This window comes from Pleuronectes platessa, chromosome 7, assembly GCF_947347685.1.
Source record: "Pleuronectes platessa chromosome 7, fPlePla1.1, whole genome shotgun sequence".
Classification (NCBI taxonomy): domain Eukaryota; kingdom Metazoa; phylum Chordata; class Actinopteri; order Pleuronectiformes; family Pleuronectidae; genus Pleuronectes; species Pleuronectes platessa.
Genome location: NC_070632.1, coordinates 13,753,983 through 13,778,368, shown reverse-complemented (window position 1 = coordinate 13,778,368; position 24,386 = coordinate 13,753,983). Strand labels below are relative to the sequence as shown.

The 24,386-nt window shown below is 42.0% G+C and overlaps 1 protein-coding gene across 2 annotated transcripts; it reads right to left on the bottom strand.

Moving 5' to 3' along the window:
* Window positions 1–1,817: 1,817 nt before the first annotated feature.
* On the bottom strand, window positions 1,818–22,166 carry rasgrf1 (Ras protein specific guanine nucleotide releasing factor 1). 2 transcript variants are annotated; one of them, XM_053427198.1, is made up of 27 exons: window positions 21,891–22,166; window positions 17,891–17,997; window positions 17,436–17,583; window positions 15,433–15,525; window positions 15,101–15,354; window positions 13,742–13,821; window positions 13,416–13,609; window positions 12,175–12,284; window positions 11,460–11,578; window positions 10,536–10,696; window positions 9,603–9,666; window positions 9,139–9,281; window positions 8,925–9,007; window positions 8,584–8,835; window positions 6,320–6,714; window positions 6,131–6,241; window positions 4,940–5,110; window positions 4,675–4,781; window positions 4,465–4,577; window positions 4,286–4,346; window positions 3,301–3,404; window positions 3,127–3,211; window positions 2,825–3,022; window positions 2,665–2,744; window positions 2,452–2,569; window positions 2,298–2,366; window positions 1,818–2,069 (listed from the first exon to the last, which is right to left on the bottom strand). In XM_053427198.1, the coding sequence occupies exons 1-27, from the start codon at window positions 22,164–22,166 to the stop codon at window positions 1,977–1,979; spliced, it is 3,789 nt and encodes a 1,262-aa protein (XP_053283173.1). In that variant the 3' UTR covers window positions 1,818–1,976. The 2 variants fall into 2 exon arrangements, with proteins under 2 accessions (XP_053283173.1, XP_053283174.1); XM_053427199.1 differs by having other exon boundaries at window positions 8,584–8,832.
* Window positions 22,167–24,386: the final 2,220 nt, after the last annotated feature.

Genomic DNA, 24,386 nt, shown 5'->3' with positions numbered 1-24,386 from the left:
GAACAAATACCAAAAAAAAAAGAAACTGGTGTACTCCAAGTGGAACAGAAAGTTCAGATGACTCATCTTTCACAGCAAACTGAAGAGATACAAATGTTCTTTTAGCAGTACTTGCTGAAACAAAGCTTATATTTGATTATACAAATTAAACTGAGGTGTCTCAGATCGGTCTGGACAACTTATATAACACCAGTCTACAAATTGGGTGTTTCGCTTTATAACAATTTTTTTATTTTTTTTAATATGAACTGTTAATGAGGATGTTTATTGTAGACCAGAGGCTCCCAACCCCAGGCTCGGCAACCACTACTGCGCCCCAGAACATTTGCTACTGGGCAAACTGTATGATCCCCCCCCACACACACACACAAAATATGAATATTAGAAGTAACTGAATATCAAATGGATTGACTGCCATGAAATCTGGTCCATATTTCCGTGGAGCTGAGAGGATGAATGACTTTAGTCATCCCTTTCCTTTCCTTTTTAGTGCAAAATATCTCTGCTACTATTGGATAGAAACCTGGTGCAAATTTCACCATCAGGCCGAACTATAAAAGGTTTGGTGATTGTCTGTCCTTTCACCAGCTCAGCATTACAATTCCAATAATGTGGTTTATATCTGTAAAGCTAATGGTATGATGGACTGTGTGTTGTATTGCTAATAAGCTAATGTTAGCATGCTGCCATGCAAAACAAAGATGCTGCAGAAGGTAAACATTACACCTGGTAAACATTAGCATGTTAACAATGTCAGTGTGATCTTGTATGTGCACTGACATCAAACTATTGCTGGGCCGAAGTACAGCCGCACAGAGGTACTAGCAGAGGTACTAGAAGTTTCTGAGAATGTGAGGTAACCAGTATAGCTTTCATTCAGTAGAGCTTTGTTATCTATTTTAATATCATTCCTGATGGTTCCCACTAGGCTGCCACACTATGACACTGCAGGTGTGTGTGTCCCAATTCAGAAGCCTCCTCCTTCAGCGGCTCCATTTGTGAACCGATTATGTGTCATAGCAACGCGACAAGACTATCCCATACAAGACTCTTTCAACTGCGGCTGACGGATGCGCCCCTCCATTCCTGAGCAATGAAGGATCCAGCAGGTGGATCTTTCTTGGGCCAACCTGTCCCAGGAATCATTGTGTGCTGGTGATGAAGCTAACAAGCTAGCTGTGCAGGTGGCTGGGCTTCAGAACGTGCAGGCAGTCAAAGTAGCGAATTATGTAAATGGTAAGAGAGGGACAAGCTAGGGACATTTGGCATGGCCTTTAGGGACTAGAGGCATCACAATGTCCCTTGAAGGATGAGGCCCCTGAATTGGGACACACTTAATTATATAGAACTGTTCCCGTTCAAAAATGGTTGGGAACCCCTGTCTCCTTCAGAGTATTGAGCAAAAAGGGAAAGACATCTCTGTTGGTTTGGTCTGGGAAGCAAAGAGACAGTTATGCTTCAGATACTTCATCTCCACTGATCATTGTCCCACAGCATCAAATGTAGTTTATATCCTCTGTGCTCTTTTACCTGATTTGATGCAGTAATTTTTTTTTACATTGCTACATTGGTTGCAGAGAAATTCACTCGTCAATAAAACGTAAGCAAAAAGAACGATGGCCGGCAGCAGGGGTGCTCGGAAAGTGCAAAAGCCGACACAGTATGTGATGATGCAAAATAATGTCATTGGTCACAAAGAAGACACAGTTACCTGCAAACAAAGTGACCTCTGTTATTATGCTAGAAATAACCCAAAGAAATGTAAATTGTTGATTTTTAAAGCAGGTGGTATTGGTGGTTATGGTAACAAACAAAAATATATATATACGCTGAAATGATTTGTGTCTTCAGACAACTTTAAACATCCACTGTACAGAAGAGCAAATATCTTAAACATGTACAACTATACAAATGTTTGAATGTTAACTCATGTGCAATATTAACAAAGAAAAGAACACAAAGGACCGCCTTCCTTATCAGTTGGGCACTTTTGGCTCAATTCTGAGTGAGGCTTCGTACATGCTTTCTTCATCCAGAACAGAGGTCATATCCAGTAGGTATTGGGCAACCTGGAACACGCAAAGAAAATGTAATTGAAATTAATCCTTATAGTTTTTAAAATACATAAGTTGTTCCCAACTTTTTAGCTTGTTACCTTCTAGAATAAAACAGTGTCTACTTGATACTGATTATGTATTTTGGTAAAAATCAGGTCAATAAACAAATCATTCTTGTCCCTTGGTAATATTCCCTTTTAAAGGCTTGAGAAGTTCAACCTCAACTAAATATGTGTTTACCTTTGGTTCCAGGTCAATCTTGTATGCTGTTTGCTGAAACTGTCTGATTTCTCTGATGATGTGTGAAATCTGAAAAGCAGGGTACTATTATTTCAGACTGTAAAACATACATTTGCAGAAAGTCCCTTGTGTGACAGGACCCAGAAGAGCTCACCATCCTCATCTTTGAGAAGTTGACCAAGTTGTCTTCTGTGTAGTTTGGCGTTCCCTCCTCGATGAAAGCCAAGTCAGTGAGGTACATCCCCAGGTAGGGCACACAGGGAGGGTCACAGCTGGTGGGAACACACATCATCACACCATCATCTACTTGTCCTGCAAGTTTTGCTCACTTATCCATCCCAAAATTATGTCTTTAAACTGGACTCACTTCTTTAAAGCCTCTCTCAGGTTTTTGAACCGCCCCTCTGATGACACCAGCTTCTGCAACTTGTCAATCAATCCTTTAGTCTGGCGGAAAAGGTTATGAAGAACACAATTAATCGTCTTTGGAAGAAACATTGTTAACCGATGTATAGGGTGATACACACCTGCTTCGAAACCTTGAGCCAGGTCTTCTTGAGGCGAAAGACAGAGCTGCGGTTGAGGGAGGAGGTGATCTCGAGCACTGCATTGTAGTTATGGAGACAACGACAAATGTCGGCCACGGCCACCCATTTCTCGATGACTGTGACTCTTGTGACCACATCCTCACAGCGCAGGATCTCTGTGGCAATAAGGTTACTTACCTTGCAGAGGAAAGAGAGAAATGGAAGGTATGGACTCATTATTTTATTTTTTTAAATCAATAAAAGGTAGTATAGAGGAGCTGTCTTCGTTTAATGGAACATACATCATTGAAGTGCTTTGTTGTTCTCATGATGAACGGAGTCTTCTCATTTTTATCGTTCTTCATCCAGCCTTGTCCAAAGAATTCCCTGTAAAGCGAACAGGCAAACATAGAAAACAATTTATATTTGTATTCCTCTCTGTAACTAACATGCACAGGTGATGTGATGGCACTTACTCATATGGGATGACCTTAAACACCAGGTTGTCCAGGAGAGTGAGCTGCTCCGCGATCTCCAATGCAGAATGACTCTCAAAGGAGTCGGTCTTCCCCTCTCCCACCTAGGACACACAAAACAACCCCAAATGATTAAAGGTGCACAAAGTGAGTGAAAAACTAAATAAACTTGATGTTGGTACATGGCACAATAAGGATCACATTCAGAAACCTAGCTCCTCTGAGATCAGATTTACAAAATGCCCAGGGTGAGTTTATGTTGTCGAGTTAGCGGACCTTTGTGTAAATTAAATTCGATGCCTGTCTATATTAGATGTTACGTTACAGGTGCTTGAGGCATCCAAAAAGCACCTCAAACAAACTGGTACCTCATTTTAAAGGCAACAGGTCTGTTAGCATCTTCACAAGCGACAGTTGAGACCCATACATCGATCACTTGACCACACTAAGTAACACTGTCTCTTGTCACTCACTTCCTTTGTGGTTGAGTGTATGTTGTGTGGCCCTTGCTTTGGTGTTGTGGTTTTTGTGGTTGTGTTGTGGCTTTAGCATTTGTGATGTGGCTTTTGCTTTGGTGTTGCGGCTCTTGCTTTGGTGTTTTGGCTTTTGTGGTTGTGTTGTGGCTTTTTTCATTTGTGTTGTGGCTTTTGCATTGGTATTGTAGCCTTTGTAGATGTGTTGTGGATTCATGTTTTCAAGTTGTGGCCTTGCATACGTGTTTTCTATGAATGCCCTTGTGTGAGACATCTCTGCCATTGTAGGTAACTTCTTCAATCACAAATCTACTGAAAAGCCAAAGTGGGTTATAGCTATAACAATTTGTTCATTGATAAAAAATATTATTTCTTTGTTTAATTTCCTATAAACAAAATTAAAATAATAATGAGATGCTTCTATAAAGTGTCTCCTTACCAGTGTAAAAGAGTATATATATATGTTTTTTTATTTTACTATAATCTGTTTATGCTCAATACTATAACTGTACCAGGTGTGTCACGTCCTCGAGGGTGATCTGACTGTCACCATGATCTTCCTGAGTTAGAGTCCTGATGGACAGAAGAGAAAGTTAAGCTCAGAGGTATGAAACAGTATAATGGATCATTTTAAGATACTGTGATTACAGTTTGAATTGAAATCCTCCAGTGAAACAGCACACTACAGTACCTGATGATGTTGGCTGCTGCTTTCCTCTCTTGAGTCAACAGCTCGGGGTCGTGCATCACTTCCTCCAGGAAGACAATCGCCTTTGTCTTCAGCTCATTGTTATTATCAAAGTCCTGGAGATACACACACACACACACACACATATTTAACAATTTGCAGAAATATATACTGAGCCCAACTTAGTCTTTGTGAGTTTTTGTTTTTTTTTACCGGGGAGTGTTTGGACACCCAGTGTCTCAGGACGTTCAGAACCCTGTTGGTCGCTGCTCGTCTGATCACAAACTCTTTGTCTCCATTTCTCTGATCGGTTGGGAAACCTGCACAATGGGGATATTTTAAAATGAGCTCTCATTTATATGACGCACTCGGCATTGGCAAACAAGTCCAAAATCAAAAATCGGTGGAACTGAGTGAGGTCAACCAATCACTACACTTGGACTTTAGTCCTGTTTGAATAGTGGGTAAGTTTGTGTACCAGTGCTGGCGAGGGACATCCGTCGATATTTTTCCTTGGTTGGTGTGCCCTCATTGGCTCCAGCTGTAGCGATAGCAAAGGCGGAGGCAGCAGACAGGGCACTGCGGTTGTTATCCAGCTCTCGACATGAGGACATCACCATGCCATTATTGTAGGAAAACAGAGAGAACTCTACAATGAAGCACAAATAAAGAGAAAACAATCTGTGACGTATTCTGGTGCCATGTAAGTGAAAGTGGTGGTCAGTTTAAGAAGAGGCATTACAAGTTAAAGGTTCTCACTGTATATGTGTCTCAGAGTTTGCAAAAAAAATGGTAAACTAGTAAAAGACAGTATACAGTATACAAGTAGGTGTAACTGAATTCAAATACACTGCAGAATAACCTGCTTCTTCTCCCTGCTCAAGCCTCCACTAGGGGGCACTACAGGCCAACACAATCTGTCCCTTCACACTTTCCTTTAGAAGAGGCTTTGATAATCAAGATGGTTGCAGCTAAATATAGCCGCCAAATATCAGCACAGCAGAGGAATCAACAGATTCTCTGCAGTCTGCTATGTTTAAATCCTGGGAACATAGACGGATCATACGCAGCCAAGAATCCTTCACCATGTGAGACACAACACAGCTCTTCACATTATCCGCTAATTCACATATTCCAGAGGCACTGGGTTTACTCTTTAAAAAAGAAAAATCCATTGTGTGAGTTTTGTAATTTGATGCAGAAGGCTCAGATAATCTTGGCTCTGAAACGGCCTTGTTACTGGGGGCGGCAGGGAAAACACAGTGTTGATGTAGTTGCTATGACACAAGTTTCCCTCACACCTACTGAAGCCAAGCATTGGCTTTCCCCACATGCTCATAACCACTGACACATTAATGTTTTTCAGGAATGTTTTCCATAAGAAACATATATATAACAAATGATAATAGCAACCTATATCTATTTGAAAGCTTTAATTTCTATATAAGAGACAATAAATTGTGGCTTATTTCAAATGTAATATTTTCAGCTACATGTTTTGTTTTGTTATGTGCTCACTCTTGGGTTAAATAATCAGGGCTCAGTGGTAAATGAGGCTCTGGCAGAGGTATTGCATACAGGTGGCATGTCAGTGTGTGGTTTACAAGCCTAGATATCACACGACTGACTTTGTTAGGATGTTGGTGCGCATGTCTAGGACAGAGCGTACCTGAGGAGTTTTTGCATTTTAGGTTTTTTGGGGTGGTCGGTGACTTGGTGGGAGAAGCCTCTGCGTCCCCATCGTCACTCTGGTTTGGATCGTTGTCGCCTTCCTCTCGCACTGACAGATCTGCATCACAACAAATACACACAAGTTACTCAAATCATTATTACAACAAAACAAACTTGGAGTATTTGCTCGAAATGTCTGTTCCAGGCCCACCTTGTTTGCACCCTGAGGTGTCCTCCGCCTTGTCTTTCTTGTCCTCGCCCTCGTCTGGGATTTTGCTTGCGACGGGGCTGGACACGTAAAGCTTATTGATGTCCAAGGTGGTCTTGCTGAATGGCGAAATGGTCGAGTACATACTTGCATAGCCGTTTGAGGAGCAGCTGAGGGCAGCCAGGTCAAGAGCTTTGCCCCCGGTGATGATGGGGATGTTGAGGGAGAGCTTGCGCCGCCGGTTCGGGGATGAGTTCTTGGTGATGGCAAGAGGAGGAGGGGAGGAGAACTTCCTGCTGGCCCTCGGGGAGCTGGGAGGTTCTCCATAAAGGAGTTTACTGCTCTGACTGCTGGCAAAGAATAACTCAAGGGACCTGCATCGAGGGAGGATATATGCATTTGAATTCAGCACATAGGAATGTGTTTCTTTGATATTTGTTAAGTACACTCTGTTTTAAGAGCTTAACTAAATACACAACACCAGAATAATTTATGCAAACCGAGTCAGCCAGGCAACCAGAAGTGCCTCTGCAGTCGCATCTCATCGTTTTAGAGCAGGATACATGCTGCAGTGTTCCAGAAACCCTCTCCCACTCCCTGCCACCCTCCTGGCGACCTCACGGGTTCCCATAAATAGCACAGCGAGTGAAAGTGCGCATGGCCACTGCTGACACAAGCAGCCAAGTGTAGGTGTCTCACAGTGACATGACAAGCGCCACGGGAGAGCGTGCTGCAGGGCGTGGGCATGGGGAGCTCTCCCTGATCTGAACCCCACAGTGGGGCCCTGGCTGCCTGTGGAGTGGCGAGTTCGCCCCACTGCAACACTTCATCAGCATTTCACACTATGGATCTTTTGCGAGGAGAGAGAAGAGTGGGAGAGAGAAGAGTGGGAGAGAGGGAGAGGGAGAGAGAGAGAGAGGAGAGGGTGGGGCCCTGCAGCATCGAGGTTTGCTACCATAAAGCGATAGAGCCCTGGTTTAGACACTCCCAGTCAGGCGGGAGGAACCCAAATATTACCTTTGACCAGACACACACACACACACACACACACACACACACACACACACACACACACACACACACACACACACAAACATACATACAGACTTGTACTTTAACCCTAACCCTATTGCCTAACCTAAACCTAATTCTAACCCTAACCCTAAAACCAAGTCTTAACCCTCAAACAAATGGCCATAGAATGGTCATCACAAAGGTATAAGTAAAGTACACACACGCACACACACACACACACACACACACACACACACACACACACAAATGCAACACTGATACATCACAGAACCTGTCGAAAATCACATATGAAGCCTGACATTGTTCCAGTGTCAAATACAGTATCTAAAATAGGCTACTAGTTCTAGAAATAACCCTGAAAAAACTATTTGGATTTACTTAACTGGACTGACCATAACTGCATACAGTATTCATAAAGTTACACTTGAAAATGATACATCACAATTTTTAAAGCGGATCTCCAGTAACTTCATGTGTTGATTCTGTGCTTCTATCTGCCTGTTTATATATGTATATTCGTTCTGAATACCAAAAACTATTTGTTTCAAATACAGATAAAGAGCGACGCAATGATAGCTGCAGTATAGCTCATAAACCATACCTCCTCCTTGTTAGTGGATGGGACAAGGACCAAACTAAAGAATAAAAATATATACTGTCACGATTGACCGCTGATACTGACTGTATATCGGTGGAACTCACTATCGCAGCTCCAGCCCTTGATCTATACTAGCTGCAAATGTGCAACATGGCACTGTTGTATTAAGGATATTTTGGCTTCATTTTGAATAAAATGGGAGGAAGTGGAGAAGCAATGTGAATCTTTATATACATGCACATTTATATACTGTCTATAGTTTTCTCACTTTGTTTTGATAACCATTTGAAACTGTGTTCAAATGGCCGTTGTCGTCGTTTAATGCTGTATAACATTTCATTTAAGTTTTGATCTGAATACATTCAGGTAAAATGAAAAACATAAAAAAACGAGGAAAGCAGCTCATATGTCTTCACTTAAATCTAAAAGTTCATAGTGCCACATTTTTTGGCTTTGATTACAGGATGACAGCAACTCACATTACAATAGACCAGCTTCCTCTTTAAACAACCAGATTTGGAAAGATGCCAAACATTTAAAATAACATTTTTTTGTCTTGTTGACAACAATCGGGCAACAATCAAGTCTGTCCAAATGTAATGTGACTCACCGAGCAGGGATGGCGCTGATGGGCTTCTTGTAGATGGTGATGAGTTTGTCTAGCACCACGTCGGCGGTGGTGAACACACGATACGAGTGCAGGAAGGTGTTGAGGAAGTCGATGGAGAGGAAACGGAGGTCGGTCAGTCTCTCCAGCAGGCGCTCAACGCTGGCGTAGCGGATCTGCAGCACCTTGCAGGAGTTCATCATCTTACTGAAGCGGATGTCCACATCATCGCAGTACAGACTTGAATCTGACCTGCTCAGGATAAAGAAAGTTGAACAAAACATAGAAATAAATGCCAGGAAAAAATGCAAGGAAAAGGGGTGGAATTAAAAAAAACAGCTTACTTGATCATCTGTGGTACTGTGACTTTGGAATTGTCCTCAAAGGCATTCATCATCAGCCCATTGCACCGGATGTTGTCTATGCACTGTGGCGCAGACACGGACGAAGCAAACAGAGAGGACAGGGGAAAACGTTAGTGAGTTCTGCGACATAATTTCTGCCTACGTCCTCGGCTCCTCGTCTGAAGGCCGGGTACTATGATGTGTGTTGACGTGCCTGGCTGATGTCACTGGTCCATGCAGACTTCTCCTGCCTGGAGGAGGCCACCAGGATGACTGTGAATGATTGACTGTCCTTTGGCTCCACGACAATCTTGAAGTCCAGGTGCTCAATGTCCTGGCCGCTCTTGTCTGATTTGGCTTTGAGGTAAACGCAAAGAATTCAGGTTAGCTGTCATTTCCTCTACAGATATAAGCAAATATTGAGTGAGGACATTCATATCAAATATTTATTTCAATAATAACTTGTTATAAAAATATCAACATTTGGCCAAAAACTGGAATATTATTACCAAACATTCATTTATTAGAAACTTAATTGACCTCAGTAGTTTCAAATGTTAATTATCAAATATTAATGAAGTCAGGCACACTCAAGTAATCATGCATTATATACAGCATCACACATGGTATGTGCGATGCATTTTCCTGTAAGATGCTATACATGAATAAAACACTCACCCTCATCATCTGTCCCCTCAGGGTCCTCCATAAGAGTGCAGTCTATAAGCGAGATGACTCCATTCTGTGAACAACACACACAGTACACACTCGGTGTCTTAATACTAGCCACAGTTGTCTCAACACAGTACCTGACATTAATGCTGCAAAGTTGGTTATCTGCAATGGACTGCTGTGATGAATTTTGGGGATAAAACTTCACTTCTTCACATATTTCTGCAATGGTCTGTTTGTCGATCTGTTAATTATCTTAGCTTAGATTACGCAAAAAGTACTGGACGAATTATAACAAAATTTGCTGTAAGGATGTGATATGTATCAGGAACGCAGCCATTCAATTTTGGTTCAGGTGCTGATTAGGAAATGGATACAGGATTTTTTTTTCATTTTGTTTTAACACATTCATTGCAAGAGAGGGTGTTTTTCAACATTTAGATTTCTGATGGGAATAATTCACGGATCTTTAAAAAATGTTAACGCAAGAATGTTTAGGGGACTGATATTTATGAGTTTGTGCAATGTTGATGACAACCATGAATAGTATCACAAACTTTTTGAGATTTTCATTAAAAAATGTTAACGGTTACAACTAAAACATGTCATAAGACTAACTGTAACTTTATCTAAGACTTTTCGATCTTAAACCTTAAACTCAAACATCAATCAACCTGTCTAATGTTTAGTAATAATACACCACCACTCCATTACACAAATCAAGCTGCTGCTGTCAAACAATGAGCCTGTGTGTGTGTCCGGTGGTAATTGCCACTGATAAAAGGCACGAGATTGCGGACCCTGTAGCTTTCATCTTCCTGTCAGTTAATCTGTTCACTTCAGCCCCGGAGATCCGGGGCTTGCGCTGCTCTTTAGGACTGTGACGTTTGATAATAAGGAGCAGTGCTGCCACACTGTGGCTCAGCAGCACGGGCCTACCTTGGTGAGATGAAGCTTTCCCCCAGAACCCCTGTTGCAGATGATTAAATGCTTGGAGAAGAGAAAGCACTGCCGCTCCCCCTCCTTCTTCAGAGACAGAGAGCCCAGTCGCCCACGGGTGATCTTGCCCTTCTCGCTCATCGGCACCTGGATGAGAGACCCTGTATGTGGCAATGAAAGAGTGAGTGTAAATCGCTAGAAGAAGGAGAGAGGGAGAAGGGGAGATTTGGATAGAAGCATATAAATGGTTAGTAGCCAAGAACAGGGGTTAAGAGAAGGAAATAATTGATGTGAAACTGCTCGTCTAGCCTTCCACTAAAATTGAATTACATCTACAGTCACTTGAGAAACTAGAGATTAAATTACTCAACATTTCGGTTTTCGCTGTCCTCGTCCTTCGAGGCCTATTGGGGATGAGTGACATTTACAGTCCCAGATTCATCATCATTTCCCCTCAGAACAGTCTAATTACACTTGCCAATTAAAAACTCTACTCATGAGAAGCACATGTTATTCCCCAGGGAGATAGAAAGAGAGAGAGAGAGAGAGAGAGAGAGAGAGAGAGAGAAGAGAGAGAGAGAGAGAGAGAGAGAGAGAGAGAGAGAGAGAGGGAGACAAAGAGATGGGCCTTTTTGCATGAAAACTGAGTATCTCCCCTTCTAATGCAGGGCTGAAGATGTAAGACCAGGGTAGAATAATGTTTTAGAGGCAGGACAGTGGTTGATCTAGGATTTTTCTAAATCAGGGGTCACAATTTACATTAAGGGGCTAATTACATTTCCAACAATCACATTTATTGATAGTATTGTTGGTTAGTGTGTCAAAAAGAGTACTGAAAGGACAGGGGCACTTCAGGGGCCAATGAGATTTCAGCTGGGGCCAGTCCCCCCCCTGGATGCGCCCCTGAGACAGGAGTTACCGTACCTTGTCGTACAAATGTCTGGCTGGTGTCGAGGAGAATCTCGCAGCCCTCCACGATCATTCGCTCTATAGCCAGGTTCTTCCTGATGTTCTCTGTCTCGCTAACCTCATCGTGCATGATTCTAGAAAAAAAAGGGAAAATTCATCAGTTTAATTTGATTTGACACAAAAAGGCCATTAAATGCAAGAAATCTTAATGGAAACATTCACCTCATGTTTGTGCACATCATTGGATTTTAGCAAGAGGCTTGTTTTCGCAACCTTTAAGATACAGTTGCCCATATTTTGAGCAAGAATTTGCTAACGGTTTTAACGTGTTAACGGTTTCATTTGTTTACAAGCAGTTTACATTCTCTTTTGAAGATTGTGTCTCATAATGTCACTTCACTTGTACTGCTTTCTACAGCAGCTCTATTAGACCAATGCTGCACTTTATTCAAAATCCGTGCATTTCTCAAACTTGGAAAATAACACATAGAAACCCTCAGAGTCTAGTATGAATATTCATATTTAGAGTTTGATATTATCTTTAAAAGATTCATTCTAATGCTTTGGCCATATAAATGTATATAGATTCAGGAAAAAACAATCAAAGGTGTTTTGTGATGTACCGCAAATTACCACCACACACAATAAATCTAGGTGAAAACTAGGCCTGTGATTGCTCTATGTTGCTCAGTTGAGGCCCCATGCAAGTGTTGATTTGAGACAAATGTACCTGGAAAGCTCTTCTAGCTTTGATTTCGCGTAGTCCAGACTGGTCCTCTCTATGTGTTCGTGGGGCGTGTGGGCCAGAAGTTCGTGGAGTGTAAGAATGTAGCGGGGAATCTATGGAGACAGAAGAGAAACCAACAGGGGAGTCATCCCCAAATTTAAGGGCTCATCAACAACAACGCAAAACATGCACACACAGGAACATACAAGTGCCAGCGTGCACATACACTAATGAGAAGTAGATCAGTGGAGAGCACAAACTACACTCATCAGCAAAAATTTGCTATCAACACGGCACAGCCTGTAGTTGGCCCCAGCAGGGTGGACTGCTGGGAAACTGCGTACCTCGCCAGAAATGAGCCATTATTAAAAATCAAGCTCCTAAAACAACCACTTTTTAGAGACATGGAAAACACTGCAGGGATATTCTGAGGTAAAGCTGACTATTTCTGGGGCTGTCCAGCGACGCTGCAGTTACAGGACATCTCTCTGTGAGCCAAAGAGGAGGGGGGACTTAGAAGTCAGTTACATTTCACCTGAGAAATTAGACGTATGCGATGTAGGTATCATAAACTCCTGCTCAGCAGGAAGATAAAACCCTAAATTCAAAGATAAAGATGAGGACATGACCTCAGTGTCCTCAATAGCAGCTTCAGCTATGATGCTGGATTCATACATAGAAAATACACAATTTAGGATCTTCTTGACTCATAGCTGTATGCATAATATTAACAATTTTATTAAAGACATTAATTAATTAATAGTGGGTTAAAGTTAGTAGTGGGTATAGTGGGTTGCATAAAAAAAGAAAATCTAAAAGACTAAATGGACATTTGAAGATTAGAAAGCAGGATGAATCAGCTAGTTACTAGTAACCATATAAAAGTGTGTAAACGATATCTGTGGCAGTGACGGCAGCTCCAGTGATGGACTGTGTATTGTTTGGGTCACAGACAGTGTCTTTAAAAGATGCACAGCTTTAAATTTACAAAAAAACAAAGTGGCCATATGTTTTACAGACAGCTGGAAGGGGGCATCATTGGCATAGCAATAGCCATCTTGCAGTAAGCTGGTGAAATATACGGCCCAAGGGTATCATTCGTATATGGAGAGAAGAACTTGGCCCTGAGCGACTGCGAGAGAGCAAAATTAACGACAAAACTCTGGCTCTGGGCCGCAGCTCTGCAGCAAACAAATGGGCTTGCCTTAATTCAGCGTGTATATCAGCGAGACAAACGAGCTGACCTGGAACATGGGGTAGGTGAGGAAGGTCTCCAGGGTCCGCTCCTCGCAGTCGGGCTTGGCCTCGTACTGTTTCAGCAGCTTGTCGAAGTCTCGGTTCTGCTTGCAGTGAGCCAGGATCTGCAGGCTGTACTGGTGGTTCCTCACAAACTCCTGGTAGATGTTCAGCATGGGCAGCAGGATGTCGAACAGGTCAGCTGGTAAGAGATCAATACGGCAAGAGAAAAATGACACAGACAATACAGAGGGCTCCTTCGATCGTGGTTAACACGCAGAACGAGCTTTGCAATGACAATGAAATAAATGAACGTAGATGAGATGTTTCTTACCCAGCACTAAGGTTGGCCAGCTCGCTATTCTGGCTTTTAGACCTTGGTAAAATATCTGATGTAGGAACATGATAGTTTCACTGGAAAACAGAGAGAAAAATATATTGATTGACAGATTTTTTTATGATATGCAGAGCTTACCTGTTGAAGTCGAGAGAGATGAAAGTTGTTTGGATGAGTGTGTGGATAGATTTTGAATAGGACAATGCATGCAGATGACTGTTTGAATTTGAATTGATTCAGTTCAAATAAATGTTTATGTTTTAAATTGAGGTTGAATAGCACATTGCAAAGTCTCACACAGTAAACAAGTTGGTTTTCTTGCTACAAAAACACTCAAAGCAAAGCAATGCATGGATGAGTGCTGCACATCTTTGTTTTTTCATGATTTTGTGGACAAGTGGCAGAAATATGTTCGAAAAGTCATCATTATAATTATTTAATGCTTTCCATGAATGTTGTCATGATATTCTCACACAGATCTGTAGATATACTGCCTTGATTGGACTCATAGAAAATGTTAAATTGGCAAATTTATGAGACGATAGATCAGGGGATTGTCAATATTATTGATTTATCGTTAATATTTGTTGTCAGGTTTCATGGTCATCCAATTTATCCATTCACTGATTTTCGAGATGAAGCAATAAATCACGAATCTCTAACATTTGGAAGGTGTCTCTTATATATGCTCTACACTATATGCGAGTGATGTCTTTCACATATTTATTTTCAATTCTATTCATGCATTTTATATTTTACTTTACAAATGTCATTGAATATTAAGATATTTTGTGTGGTTTCTATACAAATGACACCAGAATCTCTTCCTGCATCTTAAAGAAGCGTGTAGTTTTATATAATGCATTTGTCCTTTTAGGAATTCAATTTACGTATCATCCTGTGTTTATTTACTTAAACCATTTATTGCAACACATGGAAATAGTTAGGCCTGCTCCCTGGATTAGCCAAGGAGCTTGCTAGGCTTAACAGGGAGCGCCCCTTCGTACAAGAGTGAACCCAAAGCAAGACATTGACTAACATTTGAAACATTTGAGCCTGATTAAGAAAAATTGGGGCTGTGGTGGTAGAGGCCAAACTTTGCAGCAACAGTGTGATGCAACAGAGATCGATGAGGAGGGTTTAACATTTAAATGGGCTGCCTTGATGTGAGAATGGCTGTGATTGGTCTGGACTGATCGGCCTTCAACTGATTGAAGCCGAGCTGACGACTTCTGCTTGTCAGTTTCTTCTTTCTCGGTCCATTCCCACCTCGATCAGTGTAAAAACGCCTCAGAGACACAAATGACTTTCCCACTGAAACACACTATAATTCGTAGGGTATTTTGCGGATCTAACCTGTTGAGGAATATGCTGCTGACATCATCGTGGGTGATGGGTGGTTTCTTGGAGCTGGCGGCCATGCGGAGCGGCCTCAGGAAGTTGTTGACCAGGATGTGAAGCTGCTGCACGTACTCGGCCTCTGAGTCCAACATGCTGAACACCACCTGGTTCCTCTTCCTCATGCTCTCCGCGTGCGGAGAGCGGATGTAATCCTGGATGATGGTCTTCCACTTCCTCCTGCAGATCCAGCCTCGCAGGAAGCTCTGGACCTGAAGCAGACCAGGTTTAAGGTCATCAACGGCTACATGCACTTTGAAAATAAAACAAGTTTGGGTTTCATGCTTTACTTTTTTGATCTTCTTGATTTCGGCGTCGTCGTCAGTCGGCGTGGCCGCGGGGCTGGCCTGGGTCTTCTCGTTGTCTTTGAGTAGCCCGGAGATCTGCCCGGGAGCGACCACAAGAAAGACCAATCAATCCCAGTGACATGTTTATCTCCTTCCTACTTATAGCATACTGTCCTGCAGGTTGACAAGATGTAGAGAGGCTGGTGAAATAAAAATAAATAAAATACCCAGACTGGAGCTTGTTTGAACTGTTTGAAGCCAAGTGTCTCCATTTACTTTGAATATGGCGGGAGAGTTAATTGTCATCGCATTTCATAGAGGAGATGCAATATAAAGCTGGTTTCATGCATATTCAGCACATCATTTGAATTCAAGCATCACATTTGCACATTAAAGTAAAGTGACTATTTGATCTGATGAATACAGCGCTGAACACAGCCCTGTTTGGAGACATTGTTCCTGAGAGGAGATGCAAAGTGAAGAGCGGTCGGCCTGAGCGCAGCCCTCACAGGGGGTGCGGCTGAGGGGGTAGAGCGGTCGTCCTCTAACCAAGTCCCTGAACCAAGTGCTGAAGTGTCCTCGGGCAAGATACTGAGCCCTGAATTGCCCCTCATAGAAAAGGTGCTGCCCATAGATGCACTGTATGTGTGTGGATTGCAATAAACTGTACTGTAAAGCGCTGGTGGTCATCAAGACTAAAAGCGCTAATTAAATACAGACCACACGTGATGGCGCAGTGCTTCCATTTCTGTCTTACACTAGTTTGCACATATGAGGCGAACAGAGCAATAATCCACATTGTTTTCCCACGGGTTCAGATGTTATTTGTGGTGCTGGCAGGTCACAACAAGGAAGAGACACATCCGCGTTCTGGATTAATATGAGCGCGGTGCAGGAAGCGGTGGTGATGTGCTACCAGGAAGACTATTTAAAGCCGTTCTTACTGATATTGTGTGCGGCTGCCACACATCCTTCTATAGATAGAAAATCCTGTAATCCTCGGCTGCTGTGGTTCAGTGAGAGAGGGCAAAATCCTGGATATTTGAACAGAGCTCGCTTTAGTCTTCAAATACAGTAAAAGGGAACATCAGAGGACACAGTTCAGCCAAAATAGCCCAAAGATATTCTGCAAAGTGGAGTGTTATGGCAGGCTAATATCTGAAGTTATATTTATACCAGGGGTGATAGAGTTGTGCTTTTCTCACTGTGTGCACAAAATAATCATTAGATAATAGATTACATTTTTATTAGGACTGAATTAAAACAATTGTCCTTTTGAAAATACAGAGCAAGTAGATATTTGGGCCATGAGTCCGTCTTCTCTTTTCTTTTTTTTAACACACAAAACACAAACAGAGATAATTTCTGTATGTATTTTAGGTCCAGATGACATTTTTGCTAATCTCTATTAACAGCTTTCAGCATATAAATGAATCCAGAATTATGATTGATAAATATTAACCAAATAAATCTGAAAGGCTCCTTTTGGCTGAGTAGCAGGCACTATTCCAAACTTCCGTTCTATCTGCTGTCGAGTCACACACGGTGCAGACTTCAATATTGGATCAGGAAGTAAAAATAGCACCAGGGAAACATCAGTCGAGTCTCGTCCTGAACTGTCCAACAAACCTTGTGAAGACCGAAGATAGATTTTTGAGGATGAAAATTGTTTGAATAACTGAATATTGAACCATTTTTGGAAAATTGGATTTTGACTGACTGCATGTTTAACATTGTTGGCAAACCACCCGGATTATTTTCACACACAGATAAATATCTGAATTGCATTATTATCTACCAAGATTTGAAATGAAAAAGAGTGTTTATTTTCCTATGATTTCAACATTTCCTTCCAGTGAAACCATTGATTCCTGTCATTCAGGTGATGGCAGCGTGGTGTATTCAGATTTGACTGAGGTTGTGCGACCGTGGTGTGAAAATTGGTTCAGACCTGAATAATGTCGCGTATTTGTTTGCACCCCCGCTCCTGCGTGTGGAGGACTCACCTCTGACTTCAGCCTTTCAATCTCGATTTCCCCATCTTCTATCTGTTGTCGAAGTTGCTTAGCAACTGTTTTCTCTGTCTCCACGATCTGAAGCAGATGAAGATACTTCTGCGTGAGACTTTCATGCTCGGTGGCCAAGTTTCTGTAACTGTAACACACGCAGACACACACACACACACACACACACACACACACACACAAACACACATGTACATGTTTTTGTATTGCAGCTTGAACAATGAATTTTACATTAGAGCACGCAGCGGAGCAATCTTTTTTTTCTTGTGAACAAAGCATTTTATCTTCATGTCTGTTATTCCTCATATTTTAACCCCACTTATGAAACCATGGCAACATCCCCCCTCATTACATCACTCAAACATTACTCAGCCTCAAGCGACTGCTACAACTTCTAATTGCCGTATCTGCACATTTCACTAATGCGTGCCTTTTACCTGGCGTGTGATATTGCAGCCACCCATTCATCGCTGTCCTTTACGTCTTCTGTGCGCAACTCAACGGCCTTTTGGTTTTCTTGGGTGAAGCTGATGGTGAAATAGTACTGAAGGAAACAGGGGAGAGAGAGGGAGAGAGAGAGAGAGAGAGGTGAGGGATTCTAGTCGGAAACAACAGGACTAGTCATTATTGGACACATTGTGCTGTATAGTGGTTTGACTGAAGCATCTCTGCTGCTTTTGTCTTTGTGTTTGTTCCACTGCCTCGCTGCTGCAGACATCAAGTGGGTGATTTAAAACCACACAGGGCCTGGGGAAGCCACATCTTCCTCGCCCACCAGTGCAATTGATGGAGCATGCTGAGGGAAGCCTCCCCCAGCTCAGTTCCTGGGATGTCTGTGGTTCCCAGGAGGAAATGCCATAAGACATGGAGGCTGGAGCCACGGCTAATTACATAACTGTGCGCTACCTGTTTCCTAGCAACTCCAGTCAGTGTGCACAGTTAGGCTGTTTTTGCGTTTTCTTGTGTCACTCGATTAAAGATGAATGTGATTCCTTTTGCGCTGGACTCCCAGCAGCAGCAACAGCAGCAGTAGCTAATTGTGACTTGAACAGATGAGGAAATTTCCTCTTTTTTTTTTATAATTGCAACTGATTTTTTACTTAATTGTGTTAATATGTCTTTAATGTGCATCCTTTGATTGAAGACATCATTATTTGTGTGGAAATCCTCCCTTAGATCATAAAATTCAGAAGTAACCAAGAAATGGTTTAATGACTTGACTAACCAGTAGAGGCTGTAATATTTAAAAAAAATAATAGAGGCTCTCATCTTAAGTGGGAGCAGGAGGAGGCATCATGAAACAACATATATTGACGGGTTAGTTGTTGTTTCCTGGCACCTCCACCTGCCATTATACTAAAATACAGTTTAAATTGTTTGCACCACTAGATTAAAAAAAATGCTATAATTACTACTCGTTACTTTCTCAGACAGATTTACGAGTTCTGGGGACTTTGTTATTTTACTTTCAATACCAAATAACATTGTACTACCTCAAAGTCCTACCTTTACTCTTAAAAGAGTACCGCTGTGTTTTTACAGAGGAAACATCTCCTACTTCATTCCGTGGCAAAACTAATGTAACTATTCAGAGAAATCTTTCCTCATTTGTTATAAACATTCGTGTATGTATCTTGTTGTACAGAGTGGCTGGAGGTTGGATGGGTCCTTCCTTAAACAGAGGGTTGGTGGTTTGATAACAATCTCTTCCATTCCACATGCTGAAATGCCCTTGCAACATACTGAACCCTGAATTGCCCCTGACGGCAGTGTGTGAGTGATGTGCAATACAGAGAGTCTGAACGGCAAAACTGTAAAGCACTTTGCGTGGTCATCAAGACTGGAAATGCTGCTATATAAATAAAGACCATTTACCATATATATGTATGTAGGAGTTGTTCAAGCGTACGTATAGGAGGCAACTGGACTTAATTCTTCTGCAGTTCTTTTAGTTCTACTAGAACTGAAGAAGCCTCTTGCCTATGGACACACGTAACACTCCTGAAGACACCATGAACCGGATGACCGGGACCCTTCACAGATATATTCACCATCTACATCAAATGTCCTCTTCCCCTTGGACATCTTCTTGCTGTGATGACTGAGACCAGACTCTAATCTTTGGCCCTGCAGATGCTCAACAGGCACCTATCAACCTGCAGCTGATCGTCATGTATGGCTGACTGCTCCTCCATCTTCACATTCATTAGGTATTCATCCTACCGTCAAAGGAAATCTATTTCTGGCAGGGAGACATGCATGTTGTTGTAGTTTTCCCTCATGATCTCTGTGATAGGAGCGCGGCGAGTGTCTGGTGTGAGGTGATGATAAGCACACTGTCTGCATGCTGCTTTATGTTTATGGCTGTGTCACGTACATTAACCTTCTTTTACTGATCTGAACAGGTATATTGAATCAATACAGCATTGAAGGATCCCATGGTATTGATACGTGAGCGTTACTTGCTCCAAAATCAATGATTGTTTCTTTTGATTGAGCTGTTCTTCCTATATTAACCAATTCTTGCTGACTGGTAAACAGCTCAGTTTTATTGTAGCTATAAAAGGACTTTCCTGCAACACATAATGAGCTCTATACAGTAATATATTCCCTGGAGAACTTAGTGTTAGTAATCACTCAACGTGCATCCACTTTCATTTTAATGAGGAGCTTTGGTTTGGATGTTAGACTTTTCTTTCGCACCAATATCATCGACCCCAACCTGTCATATCTTACCATTAGTCAGATCTTTGGATTTGCTGTACAGTTTGTGTCACATCCATCGCTGCTGTGGCTTCTTTGTGTTATTGGTTTGAAGTGCCGCCGCTTCCCAGAGTGAGCGAGAAAGCACACGGTTTCTATAAATGGACTCTGACCCCTCCAAGGTACCGCGAGGACCAAATTTAGCCCACGTAGCACTCGCATTAATAGGAGAGATGCGACACACTACTTCTCTCCCCTCCGTTATCCCGCCTCTTCCAACTGCATCATTATTTAGAATCCAAAAAAGGGTTGCCATGGAAACCCCGGGCTCAAGCGCATTATCATTTTCACACAAACTGCATTTGAGGATAAATATAATGTAGGGATTAGAGGGGATTGCTATAAAACAAAAAAACCACAAATCTAGGGGGGGTTGGAACCAGAGGTGATGTTTTCTCACTCTCACTGTTTTTGTTTGTTTGTTTGTTTACATTGAGAGTTAACTCCTAATGCCAATCACATATTTGTTGGTGCTCTTGTTCCCTGCTAACAGGATTCGCTAAATAAAACACATCAACTCTCGTTCATTGTATTGTCCGATATTCAGAGGGAAACAAAACTGCTGAGAAAAAACTAAAATTCTTACACAGATTTATTTTGGTACCTTTTAAAGCGATGAGCACAACATTAGCCTGTGTGTTGCATTCTGCTTTGTCAGCACAAGGGCAGCTGTTCACAGGAAGAGCCTGGGCTGACTTTGGATGGCAGCCCTACCTACAGAGTCAGGCACAGAGCGCCGGACTGGTGGCGCAGAGGCATTCTGTTTCTCTGCAGTTTGTTTACAATGAGAATGTGAACAAGCCGGTCGACCCTTCTAATCTTTTTTCAGATACAGGAAGCAAAACGCATTACATTTGAATGTACACACGTCGTTTTACAGGGTCTTATGGAAACATCATGAAGACGCCACTCTTCACAAGCAGTGCATCACTCTGGATGATGCAACGCAAAAGCTCTAAAATTAGATTGAGCCATTTCATGCAGGTCAGCTAGATCAGAGCTGACTGATCACTGGCACCCCACTGTGTCCCGAGCCTCAGCTGTAATGTCACCATCTCACCACAAGATGGAAATCCTGAGGCCACAACTTATTTATATTTTTCTTGCATGTTTTATTGGAAGCAGCAGTAGATAAATCGCTCTCCGCCCTATCACGTCAAAACAATAAAAAAAGGTGATGACTGAAAGTCGAAAAGCAAAACAACCAACCAGTTTAATAGCAGAAATACATTTGTGACCACAATTAATGCATCAAGGAAAACTCTCCCAATTAAGAAAAAAGAAAAAAGGATTGCGCTGTGGTTTACTGCAACATGAAGCAACAGAAAATACTGCATACCCCAGTGCCAGGGCTGCTGTAATATCATTAGGTGTTAGAATTGTTACCTCATCATTAATGCCATGCATGCATTACATAACGTGCAATACAGCAGCAATCTGGAACCTCGTGTTTTTCTGCTGCTGTCGCTGGATTTGAGGTCACCGTGTTAAGGAAGAGAAGAAAAACATGCAGAATATAAAAAGGCACTTTGTTCTGGAGTGAAAAGGAGTTCAGAGACGTTTGAGGCGCATGGAAATTTGGATTTCAGTGTCAACATGTAGGGCTGGAAAACAATAAAGCAGCGATAGAGAGGGTGTATGTGTGTGTGTGCGTGTGTGTGCGTGTCTCCATACCTGCTTCTCCAAACACTCTTTCGCTGACAGTGAGGGTTTGGGAGAGGGCGCCCTGTCGCAGATGCATCCCTCCAACAGGTACAATCCCGAGGGTCGAGAGCTGGACTCGTTCTCGAAATAAAAGAGCATGTTCTGCAGCAGAGCAAACCACTTGCTGTGCCATTTCGTGTTGTCCGAGCTCTTCTTGCTCAGGCAGCCCCGTCTCGTACCATCCTTTTTCGCCAAAAGCCCCAGGTAGGTGACATGACCATCATTAAGTCGTATTCCCTTCTGCATTTTGATGGAGAGAGAGAAAGGAGGAGGGGGGGGGGGGACCTTGAGTTGCACACGGTGGGATCTCTCACTTACATCTTCCTGAAGTCGCTCCGGAGGGAAGAAGAAGAAGAAGAGGAAGAAGAGGGGAAAAATCAAATAAAGACTTTGTGGATGCGGAGCTCCAGCAGCATCAGCAGCAGCAGCAGCCTCGTCCACTCTGTCTTCACCGTGTGGGCATCTGAGTAGAAAGAGAGGAACACAACGCGCTGCTCAAGTCCCGCATCCTTACAATCTTCTGTCACACTCCGTGCGCTCTGAGGAACCACAAATTCCCCATCGTCAAAACGGGGGCAGCGAAAAATAAAGTCAAAAGAAGGCAGGATGAGAGACCGTAGTTCGAGGTTTGTCCTTTTCTCAGATGAAACCTCCAGAAAGCAGCAGCAGCAGCAGCAGCGGACTGGGTGCTGAGCTCGGCACTGCTGCGCGCGGTCACATGACGCATGCTTGGGAAAGCAGATTTCAGGACCATGGACAGGGACGTTTCCACAAGATGCCACATAAAGTTGAGTTTCAAGAATGTGATGAGAAACTGGAGACATGAGCCATGAAGGGAAGATAACACAGAGTCAAAAGGAAAAGCTCACAGCATTAAATCAGCATTTAAAGGCTGCAGAGGCGATGTACTTTCCTTTAGAACTTTATATAATAATAATAATAATAATAATGAGCGTTATTTACATAACGCCATTCTAAACACAGTTAAAGGCTGCTTGGCAAGTTAAAAATAAAAATTGAAGGCAAACAATAGGAAACACACATGTTAATGTCTGAATTGACAGATGAGAAAAGAGTGAAAACAAGATAAAATGAAACTTCCAAAAAGTGGGGCTCTTGACAGTGAAGGCTCACCTTTGGACCTCAGCTGGGACTATGGATTTATATATTCATTTTCATTTATTTGTTTAATACCAAATCTTTTCCAACACAATATTCCCCCAGAGACAGTTGATTATTGTATTAAATAGTTGCAACACACATACATTTGTTGTCATGAGAGCCCCCTAAAAAAAGGTTGTAATGTAACAGAAAAGCAAACCTAAACCCCTGAATAGATGTGGTATATAGAATCAACCCGTTGAAGAGTTGACAGACCCTTTACTTTTTAGAAATTTAAGAAGTTGGTAGAGCAGATACCTCCGCCAATTCCCCTTGGATTCAGTCAAGCTGCACCAGGTTACACATTTTGATCAAGATTTCTGTATTATTTCTCTTGAAATTACCAAAAATATCCCAAACCTATTTTGCGATGTTAGAGAATGTCTTCCACCAAGTTTTATGATAATCCACCCAGTGGGTTTTGTGTAATCCTACTAAAAACCAAACAAATGCAGACTAAACTAGAATAGCACTAGAGTCCATACTTCCACCAAGTCCGCCTATGAAACCACATTTAAAATCACTAGATCCAGATATTTATATGGATCTGCACCAAATTTCCCACATCCATAAATATCAGTCCCCTAAACTCGCCTGACGTTTTTCATCAAGGTCCATAAATTACTCTCAGAGTTATAAATGAAAAAGTTGAAAAATGCTGTATCTCACAATGTTAAAGAAATGGGGACACAAGGCATCTTTATCTCAATGAGACAAAATGTTCACTGCAAACAATTACCAATATGATACAGTCAGCATGTTGACGTAATGTACAAGTGCTGTATCAGGCTCAAACCTTTTACATGTTGTCTGTCTGTGTAACATCACATGTCTTCAGCTGCATGCTAAAGCTAAAGACAGACAACTACAGTAAATTAGTTTAGTCAGTGGCAGGAAGCAGATAGTTGAAGATATACTCCCTTATTGGCTCTGTGGTATCTCAAGATATAGACCCGCGAGCACACTGTATCTTTGTTCAGATTCATTTTACTGCCAGATATAGTGGAGAGCTTACTAGACGAAGCATCAGTCAGTCAGTATACACTTTTCAGAAGCATGTATAATGTAGCTTATCTTGTCACGTTTATATATGTTGCACTTTGTCCTAAAAACACATCCTATGAAAAATCTTTAATACATATATTTATTTAGGGCGCATTAAAAGCTCTGTTTCAGACAAATGCAAACCTAGCGTATCTTGTCATCAAGAATTTGTAAGAGCTAAGAGTGGGTTGAACTTTTGGATTTCATAGGTTTGAATTCCATTTGAAACTGGAATGACAATCAATACCAAAGGCCGAACAG